At 42.2% G+C, this 25,595-nt stretch overlaps 1 protein-coding gene across 1 annotated transcript in view; it reads left to right on the top strand.

Annotated features, from left to right (window-relative positions):
- The window catches only part of RASGEF1A (RasGEF domain family member 1A), a 310,602-nt gene that overhangs the window by 225,310 nt on the left and 59,697 nt on the right, over positions 1-25,595 (top strand). The window contains exon 2 of the mRNA XM_090057742.1: positions 13,114-13,228. Coding sequence (XP_089913868.1) covers positions 13,187-13,228 — 42 coding nt within the window. The 5' untranslated portion in view covers positions 13,114-13,186. The remainder of the gene's footprint in view (positions 1-13,113; positions 13,229-25,595) is intronic.

Raw genomic sequence — 25,595 nt, 5'->3', positions numbered from 1 at the left:
TTGCTGCCATGGGCCTGGCCTGGCCAGGTGACAGAGGGACCGCAGGACCCAGCTGGACCCGTCATGCAGTCCCCATGTGCTGCATCGGGTTCTGTCATCATGGCTCAGGCCTGGCCCAGCTAGGCAGTAGATGGGTCCCAGGGCCAGCCATGCACCATGTCCCACTTTTGCCCTGCTGTGCCTGTGGGTGAGTGAGGACCTGGAGAGGTGCGGCCCCTGTGTGTGCCTCATGTAGCCATGCGACCCACTCCAGTGCAAAGCCAGACTCACCAGCTGCACCGATCTGGGCCAGGTCCTCACCCCCTGCAGCCCTGGGGACATCCCCCCCTGCCACTCCCCAACCCCCAACATCTCTCTGCCACCCTTCACCCACCCACACCCATGAACCCCCCCCCCCCCACTTACTTTGGACAGCACCGGGGGCTGAGGGCAGCAGGAGCACTGAAGAGATGCTCTGGCTGAAACCAGAGAGTCTCTTTTGAAGGACCGACTCCCTGCTGGCTCTAGGCACAGTCTGGGACCATGAGACCATGCCTTGTTCTGCTCTATTGCGGAGCGGTTCTTTTAGACTCCTAGTTAATTTTCTCCCACTGCTGCAAACTTTTTTCGTTCCTGCACATGCTTCTTGCCACACCTCAAAGGGGTTTGAGGTGGGGCAAGTGGCATATGCACGCTTGTCTGGAAGCGCCCACGGGGTGCATCCAGACTAGCACACACTTGCCTCTTGCTGTGTCTCATACCCCTTTGAGACACTGTAAGAGGCATGTGCGGGAACAAAAAAACATTCCCCACGCTGCAAATTTGCAGCACTAGAGCAAAATTAGACACCTGGATAGCTAGAGGTCAAACAATACCCCGGGGGAAAAAAGTGGGGCACGTCACAATCCTGAGCACAGACCATGCCCTGCGGCAACTGGAGGCTTGGTCCTTCACAGAGATGCTCTGGTAGCCAGCTAGAGCATCTCTATGGCTGGCACTTGCTCAGATACTGAAGCGCACTGCCTGCCTGTGCGGGGCAGGCAGTGGTGCAAGCTGCAGGGACCTGGACCCAGCTTGCTAGGTAAGTAGGGGGTTGGGGGGCTGGAGGAGAGGAGGGGGACAATGGGGACAGCCCTGCCCAGCCCCAGCCCCCCTTCTTTTCCCCAACCCCTCATTCATTCCTGGCACTCCCCTTCATTCCCCCAGTCCTCCACAGCCAATGGCAGTAGCAGCAGTGGTCAGGGCTGCTCAGGGCTTCATGGCACAGCCCCCCTGCATATAAGGCAGCAGAGCTTGGCCCCAGCTGCCTGGCATCCCTGCTGCCACATCACATGGGCCTGGCTCAGCAGGGTGCTGCATACTGTCTCAGAGCCCCAGCCACTTCGACTGAGTGGTGTTGAGCCCCGGGTGACAGCTGCAGCACCCCCGACTTTTCAGACAGCACCAGGTGCACTGCTGAGTCAGGCTGCACCCTCACAATGTGGCAGCAGCATTGTAGGTTCCAGGCAGCCAGGGCTGAGCCCCGCTGCCTCACACCACGGGGGTGGGGCTGTGCCATGAGGCCCCGAGTGGCCCCCACCACCGCTGCTGTTGCTGGTAAGCTGCAGGCAGTGCAGGAGGCTGGAGCTGGGCAGGGGAGTGATCAAGAGCTGGGCAATCCCTGAATTGTCTCCAGCCTCCTGATTGCTGCCCTGCTTGTCTCCAGCCTCCCGCTCATTCTCCTGCTCATCTCCAGCCTCTCGAGGCTAGAGATGAGCAAGGGAATGAGCAGGAGAGTTAGCAGGGAGGTGGAGATGAGCAAGAGGCTGGAGACAAGCCCCTGGAGATAAGCTGGAGACTTCCCCTGCTGTCTCCAGCCTCCTGCTCATTCTCCTGCTCATTTCCAGACTCCAGAGGCTGGAGATGAGCAAGGGAATGAGCAGGGGGCTGGAGACCAGTGGGGGGGTTGGGAGGGGCTATAGCCCCTCGGGGGGCTGGGACCCTGCAGGCAACATAGTCTATGTGCTGGGGGGATTCTCCCCTGTGGGGGGCAGGGTACCCACTCTTCCTAAGCATCCCCCACATCCACGGTCCCCTCACACCTACACACACACTGACCCGCATTCCCCCACATCCCTCCACACCCACCCACATCCCCCCCTCTCCTGCAAACTCCACATTCCCCCATCATACACCCATGTGATAAGGAAACCAAAAGCAAACATTAAAACAGGTAGATATTTAGGATTTATTTTATTATGGTGCTAGAGACTCTGGTAGGCTTCCAAATTCCTTTAACACTGTAAATATAGCAATAAAACATTGCCCATCTGATCAATCCCTCCCTTTTTCTCTTTTGTTCTAACTGTGGAAGAACGTGGATTTGGGATGCTGGTTCAGCAGTCTAACTGAAATGACATGACATGCACTATGTTGTGGAGCAAACTGTGCCCACTGGGGCAAAATAACCCTGCCTGGCTCCTCCTGGATCTGTAGCCAGGGGAGCAGTATAAAAACCTGCCCTGGCCAGCAGCTCAGGGCTACTTGACCTCAGGAGCTTCTGGGGCCCAGCAACCTGACCTGCTCCTAGAAGTTCTGTTCCCCTCTATGCCTGCTATACTAACACAGTGTGCAGTGCACCCTGAGAGACTCACTGTTAAAGGGGCTGTGACAGCTAACAGAGATGACACATCAGATACCTTCTAAAAGTTTCTATCCTGTGCAGAACTGGTGTTGCCCTGATGGATGAAAGATGGGGTCCTGCTGCCAAGGGTAGCTGTGCATATGGATTTACTCATAGTTTTGTGTGTAAAATGCGTGCTGCCAGAAAAACTATACAATACAGACATGCCCAAGATGGTTTTATCACTCAATGCAGCCAGGTTAAACTGGATTTATATTACCAGAAATTCAGTGACTTTATCTGGAACACCATTCCATTTATGCACTATTTAAAGTGCTATAGTAGTAGTAGTAGTAAGTGTAGACCTTGCTACATACAGTAAGTTGTCATGTGGCCAGAAAAATGCTCACACATTTCTTTGCACAGGGTTCACTCAAGGTCCATCAACTGTTATAACACTGGTGACAAGAGATCTGTGTTCTTTGCAACACTGTTACTAAGGTCAAAATTCTGCTGTTCTTTAGCTCTCAGAAAAGCAAATTTTTAATTCTCATCTACTGAACTTCCACAGGAATAGTGTCTGTCAAGTCACTTATAGTGTGACACTGCTTGGATCATTTTTTATGCTTCATATCGGATCACAGAATGGCATGGGAGTTGTGAACAAAGTCCTGAGTCTGCATTTTATGAAGTGCCATGCTGAGAAGTAGCCTCAGGGTTATGATTCGTGTGTTGGAACTAATGGCATCTACTCATTGCAAAAAAAAAAAAAAAAGAACATCAATGTGACATGAAAAACTTATCTGAAAAACTGCAGAAAGAGCTGTCAGGACTACTCAGTCTGCAAAGCAGTTACTTAACAGAGGAAAAGACTCATAGAAGAAGTGGTATGGAAGGTATTTCAGCCTCTTCCCTGTGCTATCTTCCCCCTCCTTATCTGCCAGGTAAAAATAACAGAAGCACAAATCAGCTAGGGACAGACATTCAAAAAGCCTGAGCCTGAATTGATTCAATCTTTGCAGGTTAGCCTAACCTGGCAAGGCTAAATCACTTTGTAACCATACAGACATCCCAGATATACAGGCACATGCCTGCAGTGGCTTAGGCTAGAAGCTGGGGGGGAGGGAGGGGCGGGGGGCATAGCAGGGGCACTAGAGCATCCCTCCCTTCCCTTCCACAGGGCTGAGCTGAAGGGGGCATGGCCAGGTCCAGCAAGATTAGGGAAGGGTTCCCCTCCTCCTTGATAACAGAGCATTTATCAGCTGTTATCAGCATTTATCACCCCATCAGAAAACAAACAGCCTCTCTCATTAGTTCAAGCTCTTAACAAAGAAGGAATGGAGGGACATTACTAAAGCCATTGATTAGCTCCAAAAAGCCCTAAGCCAATGCCGGTATCTGCCACAACACAGACCTGCTAGCTAATGCTGAGGCATCTGTGTAAGGCAGAGGGGACAGGGGATTCCTGTTTAGCAGGGAGTTGGGGGGTGGGGGTGAACAGGAGGAGGAAACCAGGCAGACTCTGCTGGTCTCTGCCAGAGCTGCAGCCAGGGAGCAGAGGGGAGGGGCCAGCCCTGCTGTGGAGCAGAGAGCCCCACCCAGCCCAGAGACCATGCTGGGATGCTGGGAGAGTCTGATTTAACTTAAAATAGCAAGGGGTCTGAGACAGACATTGCATAAGCTGGTCTGACCCAAATCAGTTAAGTCTGTTACTACATTCAACCAGGTTTATCTCAACCTGGTTTCAGCCATTTTCAAACTGGTTTATGTGCACTGAACATCTGTTCTGTTACAGGTTTATACCAGTTTCTGATCACTTAAAACTGGTTCATGTGCAACTGAACTTCCTGGCTAGGGACAGCAATCTCTTTAGGAGTGCTTTTTTGTAAAAGAAAAATCTGTTGCTCAAGCCTTCACCTAGATGCATATTCCTATTTTTATCACTGGAAAATTAAAATATAACCCTCTTGGTCATCTTTACAGTGGTATTTCTCCATGTTCATTCACTGAAAGTATTATCAGAAAAACAGTTACACAAAGCAAGCATCTCCATGTGCTTACAGTTCAAAGTACAATTGTCCAAGTTACAGAGGTCCAGAACTCTGTGTTCTACCACAAACACTCACGTGCCAGTCCTGTTAGACAAGGTGTTAATCAGTGGTCTTCAAGGGCTCCAATCCACTTTTAGTCTGCACCAATCTACAAGAGATGTACATCAACACAGCCTGTTCCAACATACAGCTTTGATCTAATTCTGTGATACCAGATCTCTTAATACAGACCAGTGCTGCTTACCTATCAGCTCACTGCTGCAGCTATAATGCTTGGTCACTCTTGAGTTGGGCAGGAATCCAGAGGAAACCAATGCCTTTAGTCAGTCTCTACTTCTTAGGATTCTAGGACAGAACCTCATTCCTTTCTTTGTTGAGTTCGAATGTCATGATCAAAGTCCACTAACTGTTAAATTAGAGTGACCCACTCCCTCTGGGCCATATCTTGAGCTATGTCTCAGCATAGTAAGAAGGCATGTACTGTTCTCTATACAATTAAAAATAAATTAATAGAAATAAAGCAAAAGACTCCATAAGTGGAATTGTAGGGAAGTAACATTATAACCATGTAAATGAACCTGTCCCTTCCCTATAAAGGAACCAAAGCCCTTCTGGTCCTTAGCCTCTAAACTGCTTTGCAGGTGAACACCCCCTCCAAAAAAGCACTTTAAGAACATTAAGGACACCAACAGATAGTATAGACATGACTGCCTTCACACATGTGGTGAAATTGAGGCAAAGGAAAATGGGAAATGTTGGAAACTGATTTTTAGAGCTGCTGAGCATTTATTAGTTCTCATAGGCCGCATCCAGACGAGTGAAGCTGGGTGGTATGTGGGACCACAAACTATACATTCAGGCATTCCCCACACTGTTGCCTTGAAGCATGGGGCGGAAGTTGGTCCCAGGATCAAAAAGAACCTGCACGGAAAAAAAAAACAACAGGGTGGCACACATGAGAGCAGCATGCACTGCCCAAAATAGAGCCTGGCCTGCCAGAGCCATGCTCTGGCTGCTGGCCTGGCTCCCAGCTGCAGGAGCTCCATGGCTGCAGTTCCCTGAGGCCCCTAGGGCCCCAGATAAAGCTGCTGGCCCCAGCCTCCCGTACTCCACCTAGGGTAACCTGCTGCATGCCAGAAGGCGTGTGGCATGGGGATTACCTGGGGATAAGTAGCAATGGCACAAAGTGCATCGCTGCTTCTTATTCCTGGGGAAACAAATGCTTACGCTTGTGTGGATGCAGCCTCAATGGTCAATTAGAACTCCATGTTCCCAACACTCCTGAGGATTACACCCTATAGCTTATCTTCGCTAGAAAATTAGGACATTACTTTGCGGGAGGTTAAATAAAGACTTTGCAGTCAATGTGGACAGAGACTAGAAGTGTTTAACTTCATGTAAAAAAGTCATGAGTTAACCATACTGAAACTGCTACAAGTTGACATGACCCACCTCTTGCCAAAAAAACCATGTTTGGTATCCTGTGTAGTTAAACTGACTTTTCCAAGTTGTGTTCTAACAGGAGCTGATTTTCTAGTGCAGTCAAACCCAGAGGAGTTCTGTTGCGAAGCCATTAAGAAAACTCAATTTTTCAACTCTCCAGTCTTGAATGTAAACAAAGAAAAGATCGTTCTGTCTCTTAGCAAACCTGATTTTAAATACTGTAGTGTGGCTGGGACAAGTACATAAAAGTAACTTTCAAATAAATGGAAGAAAGATACATTTCTCTGCAAGAGAACCTAGTGTAAATTCAAAAGGGGCAGCCTATGCTAAAAATTAAGTCTGATCTAAAATCTAGAGGTCTTCTTCCATGCAACAACAACTTCTGCACCTACTGGAAGTGATTTTCAAAAGTGCTTAACTGACCAAGGAGCACAAATGTCATTGCTTTACAGTGGAATCTGCTTCTCAGGCACTTTTAACAATCCCACTTACTACTGTTTTCAGTGCTTTTCCTTGCTAGCCAGAATCCTTTAAGAAAAGCATTGTGTATCACGTTAAGCAGTTTTAACATCATTTTAAGGGAGCACCAAGCCTTTGTCAGAGTCTGTCTGTTTCCTAACCTACTGTATATTTGTTATAAATTCAGTTTTATTTCACTGGCACAATTTAAAACAAGTTTCATGTCTGTCTTACTACCTTTCAGATTAGGAGTTAAAAATAGAAAAAAGTGGTATCCTTTCATGTACAGCTGTAGATTTTGAATGCAAAATTCCCCCTTCCATGAGGTAAGATCAAGGGCAAGATAGTGCAAGTAACACAAAACAAGCAGCTGCAGTGGGCAGTTAAAGACTAACCTTGGGAAGCCCCAAATCAGTCATCATGCAATGGGCAATTTTTAGTTACTTCCTCTTTCCTAGTTACATGCTTTAATTAAATATAAAGTAAACACACTTTATTCACATCTTATATGAGGTATTTCAGAGATGACAAAAATAGATTCCTTCCTCAATAACTGATTTAAAAAGAAAAAAAAATCCCAAACTTTTACACAATCCTCTCTATTCTGTTTCACTTCCAATTTACGCCCAGGAACAAATTTCAGCACTGAAGTTATGCTTAACACAAGTGAAGCTTCTAAAATCCTCCCAGAAAACCACATTATAGATTAGTAGTTGGCAGACTTTTTCTGTATTAGGATCTCCTCTTTTACACCAAGGTGCCATATCTGAATTTTTCTCTCCTTTCTAGTTAACATCTTGCTGGTATTCCCCCTCCCTCCTTAACAATATGGGAATGGCAGAGCAAGCAAGATCCCTTGTCACATTTTCTGTACATTCCCCTTTTCCCCTGAGGTCATGTTCTGAGAGCAGTGTCTTTTAAAGCAGGTCCAGCTGACTCACAGATGCATATCAATGACTATGCCACAGCAATCAGTTGAACACCACCAGCCATCAGTATCTGATCGGTACTCCATTGCAGTAAAGCAGCACATCACTGTACCACTGTAATATACAACAGAACTTCACCAGGGCTACAATATTCCAAATGAAATTCCCCAATCAAAAACAGCAGGTGGCTTGACAGTCCACCAGGTCCTTAGCACCGGGACCTCTGACTGTAGGCCTGTAACAGGACCCCGAGTGTACATGTACATATTCCAGCATATGTATTTGGGTCCCAGGACCAAAGCAGCATCACAGGTACAACAAGCAAATGGTACCTTTTTGAAGCCACAGAGCAAGTCCCAATCATAGACAGTCTTACAATTCGCATGAGAAACTTTTCCTAACCATGTCTACTGTAGTGTCAGTAGGAGTGCTTCTGGCCTTTCAACAACCAGCTGTATCTTACTTAGTCAGTATTCTACATACATTACAGTCACAATCTCAATACAGAGCCTCTGAAATCTTGTAGCCTTTCCTGGTTTCTCCAATGAAAGCCGATCAGCACTGAAAAGCACACAGAACCACTCTCACTTTGGGGACCTTGATCACTTTACTCTCAGGGCTGCCAGTGAGTCTGTTGAGCTTCTGAGTCTGACCTCTTTGTTACTTATTAATATACCAGGACTCTAACATGTGAGTATTTATAAGTCCTCTATTAGCTGCAAGTTTCCATATTGTATCAAATTCTTGGTGGCTTTTCCTTCTATGTTATCCTCAACATATTTTGTTCTTCATTTTCATTAACAGCTACAATGGCAGCAGCCCAGCACAAATCTGGGCCCTGGTTTATTGTCGCTTTGTATATAAAAGAAGGTCATGATGCAAAAATGTCAGCATCAAGTTTCTGAGTGGCTGTAAACTTCCAAATGAAAAACATGGTTTAGAAATGTATTTGGATTTATACAAACAATAAAAAGGGACAGATGTTTGTACTCTTGCAAAACCCTTAGAGTAACTCCAAAAATTACAGTAGGCAGTAGGCATCTGTCTACTTAGTGAGCCAATAGAATTATGTTGAGACATCAGCTCATTGAACATAATCCTCCCTTGAAAGGTGACGCAAAGCTGGAGTAACTTCTCCAGGGCGCAAAAGCTTGAGCAGTGTATATGGAGACACTAAGCTCCCCATACACCAGTGTCCCTCTCTCAGCCTTGCTGGTTTACTACAATGGAAAGGCATGTGCCAGGACATTCGGGACCAAAATGGCCACAGGAGGGACTGGAGCAAATAACACTAAACCAAAGGTAAAGTACAGCACTACTACTCAGTAATATAATCCATCAACCTCCCTTTTGCCAACAATTCACTACTCCTGCAAAGTCAAAGAAGACCTTGACAATGACTGTTTATAAAAGCAGAGAACTCCAATCAAATGAAGAAAAAAAAATAAGGCTAATCTATTTCAGTGCGACAACTGAAAGTATTAATCATTGCCAAAGCTACTGAAATTACATTTTTTGTTTGCAGTCTTATGCTTTAACAGCCTTCCTGGGAAGTGTAGTACTTCAAATTTTAAAACCTTTGGCATTTACAGTTCCTTGATATTAAAAAAAATACACACTGAACTGTGTGTCAACAATAAGCAGTACTTGTGCATTTACAAGGCGGTATTTTGTGTCATTAATTTTATGTTAGGCTAGAATCTTAACAGGGAAGAGTGCAGCGACAGAGGTATCTCTGCTGTAATTACTCTTTGATACCAATTACCCATGTCAACTTGTACTAGTAAACCACCCCCACCCCAAAACTCAGCAGTTTATTTTGGGTTTCATTATTTTTCTTCTTTTGTCTTTTTATTATTATTATTTTTAAATCTCTTAAGAAAAAAGAAACAGGGTAAAAAGTGTAAAAACCACAAGAACTTTTACACCAACTTCTACTGTAATTTCCTACTTTTCCAAATCTAAAAGTTATCTTTTTACTTTCACATATGCTGTTTCTACTACATAAAATTCTGAGGGTTTTTTCCTTCTACATGATGATCTATTTCATCATCTGTACTATCCGGAAACAGTTCTCTTAACAAAAAGAAGAAGATGACTGCTTGTAAGTTACTCTGTGGCTTGACCCTCTATGGTTTGATTCAACTTATTGAAAACTGATGTCATTCAGCTGTAAACAGCATTTTGAAGTATAAGATTCAGAATATAACACAGCAGAATAAGTATTGATGTTACCCCATTTGCAATGGTCCAAATCATATTCCTGATGACGTTAACGGAAGATTTGTCATCCGAATTTACCCTGATGCCTAGCTGGCATAAGCCAATTCTCAGGCAGGACAAAATATTGTTCCACTCCTACAAACTCCTTTTTGACATCTGCATGGGCAAATGGAGAGGACAAAAGAGGGATACTGTACAATGGAAAGAGTCAACAAGGAGTCTGCCACTGGAGACCTTGAAGCATTAACCTTAAGTGCTTTTCTTAATAATTGGGGCTTGGGTCCATGTCAATTTAGGAAAATGCCCTATGCACAATTCCTTCAGGGGTCAAGACAGTCTTTAAAATTTCCTGAACAGGAAAGTTGCAGTATTTTTGTTCTCTACACAACAACAACACAAGAAAAACACAGGAACACAGTTGAATGCTAACATGCAAGGTCAAGCTACTGTTATTCTGTTATGATCAGGGGGGCTTTGGCATAGCAGTTAAGGCATTTTGCTACAGCTCTAGTAAGATAAGTCCAAAGCAGGGCTTGTATGCATATCAAAAGCTCCTGTCTCCCAACCACAGGCAAATGGAGAGCTAGTCATTTAGTAACTGGTGTGCCTTAACCACTCTAACCCAATGAGTCATTAGATTCAGGAGGATCTTTGATTTCACTTGACTTGACTCGGGTAGTTTCTGGACTAGAAGACAGGGCAGTGCAGTAGGGGAATCCTAAATTGTTTACAGAGCTATTACTCAGTTCATGAACACATTATGCTATCTCATAGTATTAAAGGCATGGAAGTATCTCTCAGCTTTGCATTTTTCCAATTTCAGGTTTTCCCAAGAAAATTTCCTATAAGTCTCTAATGATTTTAGGTGTCCAAAGTAATTATCTTCATAACTCGAAGAAAACAGATTCAGGTGTAGAGCAACCAGGTTATGAAAATGAAACCCAAAAGAAGAGTCCATAATTGCAACTTTTGTATATACATGCCAGAATGTTATACTCATAAGTAATTTTCCACAATGATATCTAAGGCCTTATTTATAACAGCACAATATTTATTTGAACAATAATTTAGTTTGATATGTTTAAATTGTGTTGACATTTTTATTTGTCTTGGGGTGAAGTTACGTTGCACTTAGATAGACAATGCGAAATCTCTGTAACATTAAGCAGTGTATAAAGTTAGAATGTGCTGCGAGGAGTTGCATATTAAGGGTTCATCATACCATTTCTTGCCTGCACAGCTCTGACTTCTTACTAGAAGACTGGCAAGCAGGAATGTGGTTAGGAGCTAACACACCTTGGCTCTGCTCTAACTCTGCTCTGGGTGTGGGGAGGAAAGGGAGGGGCTGGGAGCTGTGCATTATGGGATACTGGACAACTGCAAATTGCTTGTTTCATTTCTGTGGAGCACACTGAAGTTATCCTTACATGAGCTAGGTAGCAGAGACTAGAGTAGACCCTCACCTGAAGTGGTGTAACTTTATACTCACAGGGCACTTAGCACAAGTTAATGAGCATTAACATGCAGATGCTTACATTTTAAGTGCCCTTAGTATGATCTAAGTAGAATATGTAATTTCATCCCCCTATTTACCCAAAACCAAATTTTCAAATATATTGAAAAAAACTGAAGCCAAAGTAAATTTAGTACTTTTATCTCCCCTACAAAATATCCCCACAGAAAAGCTGGGGCATTGGTTTAGAGTGTTCTGTACACACTTCAGCCAGGAACACCACTACAACATCTGCTAGATTTTAGGGAGAATATTCAAGTTTCATTTGTATGCCGGGGCTGCAAACAGGTGGGAGTTTTGTGCCACCATAAACATTTTCATGGTTTGTTTTAAAGTGGAAGACTGGAGTCAGCCCAGAGCTGCCTGTGGTCTCTAGCTGCCGAAGGCTGTCCATGAGCCCAATCAAGCATATCCCAAGAATTCTCCTGTAGGGTGACATCTGTTTCCCTTATCAGGGAGTTCCCAGTGCATGCAGAACTGGGCCCCTGAAGCCTTGGGAGTGGCAGGAACCCAACCCTGGAAGACAAGGGACAACAATAAAGCAAATCAGCTGTGCTGGGACATTTGGAGTCCACTTCATTTGGCAACTTCTGTTGACAGCCTAGGAGGCTGAAGGGCATTTCCAAAAGAGTCCTTTTCTCAGTACAGCTTTGTATTGCTGAGAAGGGTTAGAATGCTTCAGTTATCTTTTTGGAGGAGAATCTTGGGAAACTGGAACCAAGAAAAGAAGGAGATTTTATTCACCTCACACAGGGCTAAATAGAAAATAATCTGTTTTTGTACTGGCCTTGGTTTGGAACTTATTCTGCCATGGCTTTTGGTTGTCTCTCTCTCTGATGGTCAGCAGCAGATGTAAAAACAAACACTTCATTTTTTGTAATACTCTGGAAAGCAAAAAAGAACACACCAGATCCTGCAAATTACCAGGCTTCTGACCTCAGTGGGAATATTAACATGCATCCAATTAAGCATGTGCCCAAGTGCTCAGCACACCAGCTGTAAGACTGAGTATGCAAATATAAGATCTATTTTTTAAAATTCTTGTCACCAATTACCAATTGTTTCCATTAGTCATCATCTCCCTTTGTGGAGGCTGTCAAATAATGATAAAGTGTTGAATTTCCTGGCAGGAAACAGGATAAAAATCCAGGTTGGATTAGAAACAAATGAAGATCAGCTTGATCCTTTTAAGGTGAATTATTTTAATATTTTATGCAAATGATGCCATATATCAACTTAGAAATGAGTTTTCACTGGTTTCTAAAACAACTTGGATATGCAGAGTCATACTCTACCTTGTGAGGATGCCAAAGTATTGGTTTCTAGTTTATCTTAGTCTTTATTTTTGTATCACATTCTAGATGGTCTATGAGAAAAAAAGTGGTATATCCTCTTTCTACCAAGTCACAATGGTATTGCCACTGTTCTTGAAAGTTCCACAACACTTTTCAGGTAGGAAGGAGAGAGAATCCTGCTGCCCTCATCAACATACCGCCTCTCATTAGGAGAGCTTCTGAAGACTGTGTAAAGATACTGTTCAGCATGCATCTAATCAATTTGGCTATGTAGACAGTATCAGCATCAAATTACATATTGCTTCCTAGCTTCTTTTCAAATCCTAAAGAATCCCCTTGAAAGTCACCTTTGTTGTTGTTTCTTTTTACATCTTCCAATCGCATTCCTTTCATATTGGTATAAACTTCGCATTTAACTTTAAGATCTAGCCTTCCTCCTTCTTCATTATCCCAAAACTTGTGCTGCTATTCTTTTGCCCTCTATTCCATCCCTTTGTTATAGCCCTCAGCCCTCAACAGCTCTGCATGTCAAATTTATTCTGACACCACCATTACAGGGATGTGAATGGAAAATAAAGCTGTGTCCTAAATAGTAATACATTGCACCCCTCATTTTAAGGGGAAGGAAGCAAGACTCATGACAAAAATCATAAATTGAAATAGCTGGCGGTCCACCCACCAGGAAAGGCTGGATGGCAGAACCACTGTGCAATGCTGCTGTTAAGAAATGCAAAGTAAGTATTTATTTTACATTATGATTCTTATGCAAGTCTCTCTCTCTCTCTTTTTTTTTTGAAACTGCTGACGTAGTAAGTGATTGATATGGAAGGAGTTGCACTAAGCAATCTTGTACTTAGCTGAAAATGAATTCTGACATTAATGTGAAAATTCTGGGTGGTAGAGAAAGACTATCAGATTCATTCGATTGTGGGATGGAAGAGGCTGGTGACACATTGAAAAGCAGTAATGGCTCACCATGGAGTTTCATCTTGTTCACACTTGTTTCTTTCAGCTTTCAAGATGTGCCCATTACTTCCCATGGCAACAGCCAAAATGGATTCAGGGCTGCTCTATATATCCTGCCCTGGCAACTACAACATCCACTTCTTCAGTTCTCCAAATATACACATTCCCTTCAGGAGTTCACCTATCATTTTCACAATGTCACTCTCACTGATGCATCAAATTTATTTTACTGGTCACTTTCTTTAAGGATCTGTATAAATATGCCCCTATATACTTACTCTTCCTTGTCAAGCTTTGTGTTGATGGCTGTTCCTCCAATCTGCCACTGTCATCTCCTTATAGCTCTCAAAAAATGACCTCTGTGACTTCTTTCGCATAGTCCTTAATGCATGCAAGTCCTGAATTCCTTCTATCAGTGCTCCATCCTGCCCATTTTGAAGGGCTCCACGAGGTCCACCCCTGCTATGCTGCCTATTAGATTCACTTTGTAAACTCTAACAGCTACAGATTAGGGACTGCTTGCAGATGGAAAGTCCAGTGCATTGTGCAGCAAAAGTTAGATGCTAGGGAGGTCCATTAAATCTAGATTCCAAAACAGCTTTTGTTCAGCCTTCTGATTGGATAACTAGGATAACTAGCTTGAGAAACCAGTAATTAAGCTCTTTTACCAATGCAAAGAACTTATCACATTATAGCTGCTACTGGAAACAAGTAATAATGATCGAATAATAATAAAAATTCCAGTGGTTTCAAGATTATTGACATGGGTGTCTTGATATATGCTTTCCTTCACAATATTAATCTCATTTCTCAGTGAGTTTCTGAAAATTTTATTTTTCTCTGGTAAGCGTAAAGAGCACAATATTTGGGAAATTTGTCACTAAAAAAACAAAAGAAATATTCTGGGAAACGTATCAACAGCCAATCTTAAGGGCATAATCCAGGCTAGGAGGATGTCCCATGGGATAACCTTCCACCAAAAATGTCTATTTTACTTTCATCTTTGTTTGCAGTACCTGACTAGTGGACAAGAAGCTGGGCCACTGCTCTAACCTAGTATGTCAGTCCCTGTGGTTCTACAGGGGGAAAAAGGTTAAACAGCCTTGGTTTTATTTCATTTTGCACTTCAGTCACTGAAGATGTGGAAGTTCCCAGTCCTCACCCACAAAGGGCAGCACATGATCTCTACGTAGTGGAAGCTTGTGGCTGTCACGGTTTCCTTCTGTGCATTACCCTCCTGTGATACTTTCAGTTTTCCAGGGGTATAATTACAGCAAAGCAAGCAAGGTCTCATTACATTTCCTAAACCACCTTGCCTTAATACAGATGTGAGCGACAGGCAGTATAAAGGGGGGATACCCACAATCAATTGGGTTTTCCTTATTGGGAAAAGACATGCTCCTTGATATTCTGGTAAGTTTTATACAACTCTGTCTTTGGATCACCTGTTACTGTATATTGCTAAGATTTCAGGAGACAAATACAAAAGGGATAGCTAGGGGTTGTGATAGCCTGCAGCAGTGATGACACAAAAAGTATCATTTCTCTGAGATAAATGGTATAATTTTTATGCTGGATACTTTGAATTTAAAACCAGTGATGCAATTTTGAAGTGCTCTAGTTGTACTAGTGAATCATCTCATTAATGAAATGCCCACTTGCTTAGAAAGTCTAAACAGCTCTGTAAGGAAATGGGATCTATTATTCTGTTATGATCTTTCTACAAGTATTTTTCTTACTTGAAGTCATTTTATTAAAAACATTAAAACAATTATTTGAATGCAAGAGTCACTGAGGGAGCTCACTCTCACTTGTTCACATAAAATACAGAGCCTCAAAATTTAGATTTAGTTCCTGAAAACAAAAATGTTCCAGGGCTGTCTGGAAATAGGCTGAGGGAGAGAGTCAAACGACCTAACAAAGTAGGAACTGTTTCCAAAGTATGTATCCTGATCTAGGTTCATTTCAAATTGCCATTCTGAATAAATTTCATATTCTGGATTCAAGACTTTAGCTTGTGCATCTGCCCAGCAGAGTATAGTTGGGCAGTAGACATATGAAAAGCAAGACTGCTGGGACTTCTACCCAGAAAGAGGTCCTAGGTTTTATATTGCATGTGATTCCTTTCAAAGCAATACGCTGTATTTTGCAATCACTTACCTACTTAATCTAAGTGAGAGGAAGAGTGATATTTAAAACTGGTTTGAGAAACAGCTGGGCGGTCAGCATGATTCTACCTAAATTAGAGTTGCTCTGTTGTTGTCTGCATAGATGCAAAATAATGATAGAAAGAGAAACCTGGATTTTTTAAGTGCTGGATTTTTTAAGGTCATTAGGTCACATCAGATTGGAATCTCAGTCAAATACCATTGTTGTCCAAATACAGAGCAAAATGTAATGTATAAGAACAAATCATGTTGATACATTAATGATAAAATCCGATGAAACGTAATTTTTGAGGTATGTGGAATTTACCATCTCTGGAAGGAAAAAGGTAAAGATGGTTGAGGGATGATATCAGTATAACACTGTTCTGTTCAGTTAAAGCTCTCAGATATATTCCACACAATAAAGATCACCTCAGAACTACAAAAAACCCCATTTGAAGTAAAAAAGCATAGTAGGTCTTTCAGTCTAGTGAAATTATTTAAACTAATTCATATGGGCGTGATGTATGAGCATTACATGGTCCCTTAAGAACATTTTCAAATCAACTAATGAGATATTTTATTACAGGTGTATGAAGCAGGACCTGTTCAATTTGGATTTGGATTTGGCCCGAATCAGGGACAGTGATTCGATTAGTTGATTTGGATCACTGTCAATTGTTCAATTTGGCTGAATCCATATCTGAAGATTCAGTGCCGATTTGGAGAATCAGTGATTTGGACATAGGGACAGCTTTAAGGTTTCTCTACATACCTTGAGGTAGCAGGCATGGCTTGTGAATGATGTGATGCTGGGGTGCATGGAGTGTCCCACAGGACTGTGAAAGGGGTGAGCCCTCCACGTGCTTGGCGGCGAACCCAGAAGTGGACCACAAGTACTGCCGGTCCACTTCCAGGTCTGCTGGGGAGCCTGCTGTGGGGCTGGCCCCTGTGTCCCCCTGGCTCAGTGATCTGCCATAGGGGGACCCCTGCTGCCCCCCCCAAACCCAGGAGGCACCAGCCACTGAGCATCAGGGACAGTCCCTGATTCAATTCGGCCAAATCTGAATCGAAATATTCGATGCTAATTCAGAGAATCAGCGATTCGGACATAGACACAGCTTTAAATATTTTTTCTACATACCTCAAGGTACCAGCATAGCTCGTGAATGCTGTGATGGTGAGGCAGACAGAGCATACCACAGGAGCATGGGGCAGGGGCCCACATGCTCAGAGGCAGATCCAGAAGTGGCCCAGAAGCACTTCCATTCCACTTCTGGGTCCACTAGGGAGTGTGAAAGGGCATCTCCCATTCCCCCCGGCTTGGTGATTGGCCACAGGGGGACCGTGCCCCATCAGACCCAGGAGGCACCAGTCCCTGAGCCGGGGAGGCATGCGGGGGGGGGCAGCACATTCCCCAGCAGACCTGGAACTGGACCAGAAGTGCTTCTGGTCCACTTCCGGGTCTGCTGCCGAGCACACTAGGGAGCCCCCCATGCTTCTGTGAGACATTGCAGCACAGCAGCAATCATGAGCCACCTGCTACCTAGAGGTATGTAGAAAAAACATTTAAAGCTGTCTCTATGGCCAAATTTCTGAATCTTTCCGAATCTCTCCAAATCAGTTCAGAGGGTTCCGATTTGATTTGGAGAGATTAAAGGGTCTCCTGATTCAATTTGGATTCAGAGATTCTGTCACTGAATTGGGCCGAATCAAATCAAGGAGCGAAGCTTCATACAACCCTACATTTTATTGCTTCCAGCTTGTTAAAGAGAGGTAGTGAAAAGTAGCAGCACATAACTACAAAGTCTGGAATTTAAAAACCAGATTTTGCTGGCATGTCAGTAATCCTTAGTGCATTGGTTATGAGGAGTGGAGAAGAGGGTTTAGCTTTATATTAAGGGAAGTAAGAAGACTCTATAGCCATGTAATTGAAGGATTAATAGGCAGTATAAGGCAGCTTTGCTTTACTATTTACATTTCCAAGGCAAATTTATGAAAATCCTCACAGAGAAAACCTTGATAATTGAAACTGAGACTCAGAAACAGTATGCTTCTAAGTTGGAGGACTTAAGTGTAATTGCTGAAGTTACACATCTAGAGGCAAGAGTTAAACATCCCATGATACATGAAAGATTATTCCCCCAAGGAAAAGGAACAGAAGCTTTACAGTAAGACTCAGTAGCTTTTTTTTAACTATAATTTGCTACATTCCCTTAGATGAGGAGCCCAGTTTCTGGGTATCCAGGATACAGAATTAAAAAGTCATGATTTCTACATCAGAAGCAATGGGGGGGGGTTCTAATTATCATTAGATGCCACCTAAGCTTAAGTGGATAAGGAAGGGTGATGGGACAGGGTAAGACTGCGTTAGGAATTAGGTAGGATTTGGAGTTTCCTGTTATCAGAACAATATAAAAGAATTGAAAAGTTTTGGAGAGGACAACTCTCATCATAAAAGATTTCAGGAATTCTAACTTTCCTGCGTTCAAAACAAAAAGGGTACATATTAGAAGCAGAGAGGCCACACACTAAAGGAGCTTAGTTCTCATGCATTACATGGAAAAGAATCCCAAGATAGCAAAAGAAAAGGAATGCACTCACAAAGTCACTCAGAAAAAAGCCAAGAAGCAATATCTATCTATATCTATATATTAAGGACTAACTAATTATACATAGGACACAACTAGTTAGCTAAGTGGCCAACCCTAAGGCTAGGGGTAGACATTCAAAAAGCCTGAGCCTGAATTGATTTAATCTTTACAGGTTAGTCTAACCTGGCTAGTCTAAACCAGTTTGTAACTGAACAGACATCCCCTCTGGACTGCAAAAATGCAGGCACATGCCTTCAGTGGCTCAAGCTAGAAGCCGGGAGGTGCTAAAGCAGCCCCCAGCCCCTTCCCTTCCATAATGCTGAGCTAGGGTGGGGGGAGGGGGCATGGCTAGGCCCAGGCAGGATGCTTTGATTAGAGAGAGGTCCCGCTCTCCTGACCAGCCCAGCAGAGAATTGATAACAGTGTTTATCACCCATAACTCGGTGTTTAATCACCCCATTAAGACAACCGATGAACATTACCAACTACCTGTTGATTCAGCCCTTGTTCCATCTGCCACAGAATGAACTGTAGCCAGCACATGGTCTGCTAGCGAATGCTGAGAGGCATCTGTGTAAGGCACAGGGGACGTCAGAATCCCTGCTTGGCGGGGGGGGAGGGGGGGGGGCAGAAGCCAGGCAGACATCTGCAGTTTCTACCTGAGCTGCAGCCAGGGAGCAAATGGGAGGGGCCAGCCCTGCTGTGGAGCCAGCAAGGGGGCTGGGATGGACATTGCATAAGCTGGTTTGACCCAAATCAGTTAAGTCTGATACTACATTCAACCAGGTTTATCTCAACCCGGTTTCAGCCATTTTCAAACTGGTTTATGTGCACTGAACATCTGTTCTGTTACAGGTTTAAACCAGTTTCTGATCACTTCAACCAGTTTATGTGTAATGTCTGTCCCTAGCCTAAAAGACCTTTCCCTCCACATAAGTGTTTCTGGCTGGTAGAGCAAATGAGCTACTTGTGTATGTTTCCAGGAAGGTACAATTTGGAATAAAATACAAAGGAAAAGAGTTCTCATAAAGGTGTAGAACAGCCTGGTTACAAATTATCTGCTTCAGGGCAACATTTTAACTGCTCAGCATACAAGATGTTTAAAACCAGCAGCTGCTTTCTAATCTACCAAATCAATTTGAAAAGATTCTCCATGCAATAGGAATTTTACCATTTTGTATGATGTAACTGGCATGTTCAAGAGTTTAAGAGACTTAACAAGATGCATAGTTTTCCTGACAAATTCATATGCAGAGAAAGGCTCATTAAAGAGATTATCTGATATTTGAAATGTAAGGAAGGCTACTTAGTTTTGACTTCTTTCATTTTAATGGAGCTAGGGATAGCCTTTGCCTCTTAACCACTACTACAAGCCCATGCATGACTTCCCTCCTGTCCTTAGGGCACCCAGATCAGCATCCCTGTCACAGCCTATTAAATACATATCTGATAAAATGTACTCAGGTTCCAAGGTGACACAGCCTCTTCTATGAGGTCTGTCACTCCCTTGATTAGATTAGGGCTGAGGCCTATCTTTGCCCTGTTATTGACCCATTGCATCTCTTGGGAAATTCTAAGGAGTGGGGAAAACTTGAAAATGACTGAAACAATGGAGATGTTCAAGATGCTTGACTCTATGATGCAACTTGTTCATAAACTAAATTTGTAGCAACTACACACCTTAAGCTTGTTGATCTAAAAACAAACAATAATTTAATACATTCTTTTCTGAATACTAAAGTTTTTATGGGCTCAGTATGGAAAAAACAGGTCAAACTTCTAATTTTCCTTTACTCTGCTGAATATGCCAAGCATATTTTTGCATTTTAAAGTAACACCAGTTCTCCCAAAATGTAAAGAGGATGAACAGCAGCAAGGTACATTGTTCAGATGACTTTACACCAGGAGTGTCAAAGATGCAGTCCACAGGCCAGCTATGGCCTACAGAGCTCCATGATTCACCAATCTGATGTCCTGGGGGGCTGGATTTGACCAGCCTCATGCACAGGGCCTGGGGGACATGCTGCAAAACTTGCTCTAGCCAGCCTGGCACCAGCTCCAACTAGTCTGGGAGGCATGCCGTACACAGTGCCAGCTCTGGGTGGCCTGAGACCTGTGCTGCACATGGTGCCTACCCCTCCTAACAGTTGCTCTGGCATGGGTCCTAGAGTGGGTGAACCCTGTGGTGCAGTCCTGGCAAGCCACTTGCCATTCATCCAGCTTGTGGGCCATTTCAGTCTGACACCCCTGCTTTATACCATATTAACTGTTCTCCATGTTGGATGGGTTTTAGCTGACGAGCTTCATCCAAATCAGATGGCAGTTGCCCAAATGAGCTGTGTGGCATTTAGTTAATTCTAGAGTTTAATACTTAAAGATCAAGGTTTTTACTCCCTTCTCCCCACCCATAAATACCACAAGTAGGCACATGTGAAATAAAGGGAACACAAACAACACATACTGCAAATGTCAGCCCCTTTCCACACACCTATACCTCCCACATACAACTCCTACTCATCTGACATCACAAGGAAATCCAGTTTTTCTTTCAAGTGTTTTTCTTTGATTCTTTTATTTACAGAAAAGACATCACCTGAGCATCTTAAATACAATAAACATTTGTATTTACATAAGGCAAACTGGTATATCTATCATACTTAATACCACTGCCCATGTGAATGGGCGATACATTGTGTGATAACCTAGGAACCACAACCTCCAACAAAATGCCACTCCCTAGAATTTTTTGCTTTATGCATCAAAGAGTAATGTAGCATGAAACAACCTTGTGTATTCCATTTTAGCGTCTCAAATCTGAACATTAAACATAGTTCTTTCTTTTCTTCACCTTTTAAAGCATGGAAGGAAATTACTGCATTTTTAAGGAGAAAAACAAAATAAAGGGCTTTTATTTTTAAATGAAAATGTATTACCCCAGTTAAAAATACTCATTACTTCAGGATGCTGCCACTTTGATCTTTCAGTCTATGTTCCTGTTAAAAACCTGCTTTTAAAGGGGTGTGAGAATTTCTTTTTGTTTTTTCTTATACTGGCCACATGTATTTTCCCCCCACTGAACAGGGAGATCACACTTCTTTCTCTTAATCATAATTTTAGTGAAATTTTATTTTTATTTGCTACTGAAGAAACTGATAGGCTATAGTTAAGACATCACAGAAGCAGGGTAAGAAAATGGAGAAGACAGTAATTAACTGATGGACTATGTTAAATTAAATTTATTTACATGTAGTTATTTTGGTAGAGATACATCTATATTCTTAGAGATTACAGAGTGCTCTGACAAACTCAAATATTGGTCTTCCTGCTCAGCAGTAATTCTGACCTATAGAAACATTTCTTGCCTCAAGGTACTGTGCAGTCCTGTTCAATTCAGATACAGTAAGAGCAGCATCTTCCCATTCCAAAAATTAGAGGTTGTGCCTTAAGAATGTGAGGGACCTGACCTTTCAAGAAGCACATGGAAATAAGTTGGGATTGACTACTGTGTGTTTTTTTGTTTTGTTTTGTTGTGTTAGGAGGGCCAGAGTTCATTTTTTTGGGGCTAAAAAATTACTCCTTTTCAGACACAAATATCAATTTATTAATTATTTATTGCTAGCAAATATTCCAGGGAATCTCTGCAGTGAAAAACACTGAGAAGAAACGCTCTCATATTCTGCAAACAATGCTCTTCAACTGCATAAATTATGCATTGCTTTATTCCTCCCACCCCCTGTTAAGTTAAAACTAAACAATACAGCAGCTGTGTTTCTTGTAATTATTTGATAAACCAAGTGTCAAGGAAATTCCAGTCACACACCAATAAAAACATAAAAGCATTTTTCTACATTATTAAGCAAGGAACTTTTAGAGCAGAGATTCCCAACTTTTCTGGACTCGAGACATGACTGTTTGGACTAAAGGCACCCCTCCATAAATTTTGTGAACCAGTATACCTAATTTCAAATTATGTATTGCAATGCATACCTCCTTGCAGAGGGGCTGAGCAGTTGTGGTTGGAGATCATTCAGTCAGGAACAAGCCTTAGCCTGTGTTTATCTTAGCTGCTTATCTTCTTATACCTCCCAACACCCTTCAAAGGATCTGCCAGCACTCCAGGTCAAATCACCCTGGTTGAGAATCACTGCTTTAGAGGTTTACAGTTTCTGATGAGGATTGTTGTAACAAAGGAAAAGTGAGTCCTTTGTAGGCCACCAGGGAGTCCTCATACTTAACTTTGGAGATTTGTTATTCATTGACAGCGACCTACTGCTACTTCTTAAGTTCTTAAAGTTTGAGATTCTAAAGCTGGGATTCTTAAAATCAGGGTGCTACCACACCCTAGGATGCTGCAAGATCCATTTAAGGACACAGCACAAGGTTAATAGGGATAGGTGTTCAAACACTTGCACAGGATTCATAAGATAAAACTAGAGAATTCAAATAGCAGTCCATTGTGTCAAAAATATCTGACCTATTGTGGTCTTCAAGGGGCTTTGCAGTGGAACAATTTGCTATATTATTTCTCTAATCTAAAAATGAGTGAAAGCAAAGAGCTGGCATTTATGGGGGGTTCCTTGAGTCTAACAAGGCTGAGAACCACTGTTCTAAAGCTTTAGCTAGGAATAAGGATGGACACTGTAATCTCTGGACACCGCCATGACTGGAAGTGAAGGAAAGGAGAGGGCAAAATACTTTTTAGTGTAAAAGTGGATTCTTTGAAAATATCTCCCCACTACGCTGACTAGCTTAGCCAGAAAGGACAAAGACTAATGCTCACCACAACTGAACTAACTACGTCTGATCTGCAAAGGTGAAGTCTACAGGTGAGGATTGAAGAGAACTAGTGGACCATGTTTAAGAAGTTTACAGTTGCTAGTGTCCTTGCAATAGCTGCCTTTCTAAACATGAAAAGCAGCTTTTAGTCTCTAGGGTTCTGAACCTATATATCTTGTGGGCAATACCTATACAAGGAGAAACAGAGGAGGAAAATAGTCAAAATCCAATTAAATCATATTTAGGAGTCCAGATATATGAATTTCTCAAGGAAGGAAGTAGGTTAAGACACTCTGTCAGTTAAAAAAGCAAAACAAAACAAAAATCTAAAACAAAATACAAGGCTTGGGCAAGATTTTTAGTGTAGCATCATGTGATGCTTTACCATCACGTGATACAATTCCCAAAATGCTGAAAGGCACGTCACTAACTAACAATCCAAGGATATACTGTTGATATGCACACATGGAATATTATGGTGTAAATTCTGAAATATATTTTCTTAATTTACTCTTTAAAATAATTTTTAAAAATTAAATTAAAGTTATGTAATGCTGGAAATGGATCTGTGTATCTTAATTTTTCACAAAGAAACAATACTTCAAAGGGAATTAAAAATGCACACAAACCTAATAAAATGTAAATAACTATCCAAAGAGCAAGATACACTAGAAAAGAGGCTTTAAAAAAAAATCTAGCTAAATACTAATTTATTTGCTGTGATTGTATTCTTTTAGTATTAGCAATGGCTATCCCATTATAGCTTCCCCCACAAAGAAGTATGGTAAAGGAAAGGAGAGTTGTTCATCCTTTATGTGACTAATGGACTGTCTTCCAAATTGCAGAAAGCTTTGTTTTACTATGAAGCAAAGTAACTTAACTCTGAAATTACCAGAACTAGGTTCTTACTATTACACAGAATACATTTTATTTGAACAATTCTATGGCTTTGTTAAGTCTAGCCAGAATTTTTTAATTGCTTCTTTTCAAGAGTTGTTGTAAATTAGAAAGTTCACAGCATGCTGCCCTTTAGGTAGATTATTTATGACATTCACTGCAGAGCTGAAAATGGAACAGGTAAATAATGTACATGGCTTGTTCTGATAATTGTTGCTGAATGAGAGTAGGAATTCTGTACTGTTCATCCTATGGCAGGTAAAAGTGGAGAAGCATGAGATGGTAACCCAGCTGACCAACGCACTCTCCTAACTACTATGAAACTGCCTTGTTCTTAGGTGCTGAAGAATCCATTTTCATCCATATTGGTGCACATTCAGAAACTTCAGCAGAGGCTGTGGCACAAAGATATGATGACCCCTAGACTAAACAAGGCTACAAAGACAAGAGTCCTATACAACATAATAGGATTTGGATTTGGACCAATACAATAGGATCCTGTATTCTAAAGCCAGACAATTTTCTGCACCATACAGAATCTCCAATTCAATTTCATAACATAGAATAGTCCAAAGAAAGGGTCAAGTTGGAGAGTGAAGGCAAATAACCATACAACGGTAATAGAGATCTACAGTGCCATAATACAAATCTCCCCAAAACTACAACAGGATCTTTGTAGCATTGCAGGGTTGGAGGAGGATGGAGGAGAAAGATTCACTATAGGAGATTCTATGAGGCAGAGGAAATATAGGCTGTGGCCATGTCAGTTCTGAATATTTTTTCCTGCAATGGTTCCTTAAGCGAAACCTGCAGCCAGCTCAGGTTTGCTGAATGCTCCCTGGCTACATCTAAGGATTTGTTGCAGACAAGTCATTTTATATTACATTCCATAAGCCTTTTCCCCAGGACAGACAAGCTTTGAATATACTATTCATATTCACTGAGAAAAGGAAATGCCAGTCCCTTTCATTTTTCATTCTTTTCATGTTCAAGGGGAGGAGTGGGAAAGCATAAAAAAATAAATAGCTTGAATTTAAAGATTGAACTATATGCATTGGAAGCCATGCCTCTTACAAAACAATAGTCAATGTGACTGATAGTCCAGGAAGTGCATTAAACAAGTTTAATAGTTTTCCCCGTGGACAGAGGAAAGCTGTTAGTTTACAGGGAAGAATCTGCTCTTGGAATGAGACAAATGAAACCTGTTATTATTTTAAAGAAAGAAACACAAATCTAGCAAGAAGTAATGCTGTCCTCATTTCAGTCACAAATCAAACAGAAGCATTGGGCAAATAAGTAAATAAAAATCAAGCATTCCTTTGAGAGGATAAAAGCAGAGTTCTAAAGAGTAAAGAAAAACAGATGGATCCAGGAACTGTAGCAATTTAACTACAAGATGAAAAATCTGTGTGCAGAGAGAAAACAAATCTGTGTGCAGGCCCAGTCCTGCTTTATTGTTAACGTTGTGAACCACTGGTCACAGAGGCTACTCAGCGCCCTTTAAAAGAAGTCCTTATACTTGCATGGTAGAAATTATGGGGAACTGAAAAACTCCTTCTGCTTGCTGGATGGTTAGGGGTTGGGGCCAGGAAGGGTCAAGGAACAGAGAAAAAAGGATTCAGAGGTTACACAAGGATGGACAAAAGTAAAGTCTCAGATTTTTTGAAGTGTTGTAGGGATCCCTGAATACCTGTTACATTTCCATTACAGTTTAGAACAAA

This window comes from Crocodylus siamensis, chromosome 7, assembly GCF_052110815.1.
Source record: "Crocodylus siamensis isolate JL-2025a chromosome 7, ASM5211081v1, whole genome shotgun sequence".
In the NCBI taxonomy this organism is placed as follows: domain Eukaryota; kingdom Metazoa; phylum Chordata; order Crocodylia; family Crocodylidae; genus Crocodylus; species Crocodylus siamensis.
Note: the sequence above shows the minus strand (reverse complement) of the source record. Positions and strands in the feature narration are given on the sequence as shown.